Source organism: Echinococcus granulosus (genome assembly GCF_000524195.1).
Source record: "Echinococcus granulosus chromosome Unknown EG_S00068, whole genome shotgun sequence".
In the NCBI taxonomy this organism is placed as follows: domain Eukaryota; kingdom Metazoa; phylum Platyhelminthes; class Cestoda; order Cyclophyllidea; family Taeniidae; genus Echinococcus; species Echinococcus granulosus.
The window spans coordinates 421,301-423,584 of NW_020170448.1; the positions used below are offsets into that span (position 1 = coordinate 421,301).

Below are 2,284 nucleotides of genomic sequence, written 5' to 3' on the forward strand. Positions count from 1 at the left end.
GTCATTCCTTTCCTCCCATCAGCCTGCACAACGATTTACTTTCACTTTCTTGAGGCCTTGATGATGAATTACTTTTGAAGTTTTATGCTTTTTTTCTGGTTCCCCCTTCCTGCTCTTCTTACCTGCGTTTGAACTTGCCATTTTTCCAATTATTTCCCCGACCTTAACAATTTAATTATCATTACCTTTACCTTTTTTTTCCAATCATCACAATATTATTGAGCCACTTTTTTGATTTTGTTCTCTGCATCTTTTTTTAATTGCTACAGGCCCTCCTTCTTCACAACTTCTGTTCTCTTCACTCAATTTGCCACATTTTGCAACCTTTTTATCACTACTGAATGTAATGCCTTCATGCAGTGAAATGGTATTCATTTCAATACAAAAGGCTTTTTTATCAAGATGGATTTTGTTGCTGACAATAGCATCTTCCTTACAAGTCTGGTTCGAAAGGGGACCCTGAATAAGGTGAATAAAAGATAATGCCTTAATTTTGTTAGTTCTAGGAGAAAATCGACTCCAATGGGAACGTTTTGATCCACAAAATCATTAAACGTCACACTCTCAAAAGTGATTAGAAGAAAACTAGCTCAGTTGTCCTATATGTCCTTTGACGAATTCCAATTCTTGAGAATGGTACTTGCTGATTTAAGTACGTGTCGAAAGAGAAGCACATTTTTCTGCAATGTTAGCACTTAATCGAGTAACTGGATAAGCCGCAGCCACAAATCAACTCAGCTCTTTGATCTGCTAACAAAGTGGTCTCTCACTTTCATACATTCCGCTTTACGTCTTCAGCCCCGGGCGGTCACTTCCACAAAGTTCACGTGTTATGTCGATGTAGCCTTTACTTGTCTCAACATGACACGGAATATGTGCTAGAATTGGATGAGATTAGATGCGACACCGACTAAGGTGGGACAAAGGCGATCGTTTTGGAGGTCTACCGTGGTGTCTCACCTACTCTACTACGAATTGCAAGAAGACCGCTGAATAATTATTTAACAGAGCTGTCAAGTAGTTAACTTTGAAAACTGAAGTTAGTGGATAAATCCCAAATGAGAGATAATGTAGCGCACAAATATGTTATTTTAACATGTGCCTGCCTTAAATTGATGGGTAAGTAATGTTATTCTGTCCTTTCCATGGTGTGATGTAATTTGTATTGCCCTAGTAGAGTATCCATTGTCATTTGTAACGTGGGCCTGTGGTTTGAATAGCAAAATATCACTAGCTTCTATGCAACAGCAAAGTCACTTTTCAAATGTTTGTAAATTTTTACCGCCACCCTAAAACTAAGACCAGTTGAAGGCCAACAATCACACAGAGGCGTTAAGATTAGTCAATCCTGTAAAGCTACGAAGGAGGACAGGTGTTTCAGGGCAGTGACTACTTTGATTTGATTTCATTCTCTTTTACAAGGCCTCTTCACGCTCGAGACATCGCTGCCGTCCATTAACTGCCGTCCGGATCAAGTACTTTTGCAATAACCAGATTGCTTACAAAAAGTCTAGTCAGCCAAATGTAATATTGCCTACGCAATACTTCACACCCTCAATTATACTCTCCTCGCCACCTACCCACGTTTTTCTTTTCGATATTCTGCAAGTAATCCCGTTGCGGGTGCGCAATTTATGCTCCTGCTAACTGTAACTACAGCAATTGTTCCCGTCTAAATTAAACAGCATAAGCTAATACTATGTTTCATAATTATCAATATTTATTCCTCAATTTTCTTAAAATATTCACTCGAGTGCTAAGCTTCTTAAGCTTAAGGAATTTGTGCTCCTAGCTATTTATCCCTATTGGCCCTTATGGAGTAGAGGTATGCTTGAGGTCTACAGATAACCACTCAAAATCCATGGTCAATCAAACACTGTAACTAATCCTAAATGGAAACTTTGTAGCGTCTCTGGCACCCTAGCCATCTGGAGAGTTAGTCGGCTACTCAACCAGCCACCAGGCTGGTAATTGAATGTTGGAAATGAGGACTTCTTCAGAGGCGGGCACATCTGGGACAAGTGAAGGGGGCAAACGACATGGAGGGCTCTGTGATCGCCACAGGATCGTGTGCCTACTCGATATGAAAGTGGAATAATTTGTGTTCTGGAAATTCATTACATACGTGATAATGCACCACAAGTCAAACAGACAATCGTTGTCATGACCCAGAGTCGACGTGACGCACCCGCTCATGTCAATGTTTTCCGGACCCGGGGTAGGCGTTACAGTCGCCATAACCCTCTTTAACCAGTAGTGGCATCGTAGCAACGACTAAAATGTG

At 40.7% G+C, this 2,284-nt stretch overlaps 1 protein-coding gene across 1 annotated transcript in view; it reads right to left on the reverse strand. All coding sequences in view use genetic code 11, as the record gives it.

Annotated features, from left to right (window-relative positions):
* Positions 1 to 207: 207 nt before the first annotated feature.
* EGR_07057 (hypothetical protein) overlaps positions 208 to 2,284 on the reverse strand; it is a gene marked incomplete at both ends in the record, with an annotated part of 5,815 nt that continues 3,738 nt past the window's right edge. Inside the window, one exon of the mRNA XM_024496306.1 lies at positions 208 to 459. Coding sequence (XP_024349333.1) covers positions 208 to 459 — 252 coding nt within the window. The remainder of the gene's footprint in view (positions 460 to 2,284) is intronic.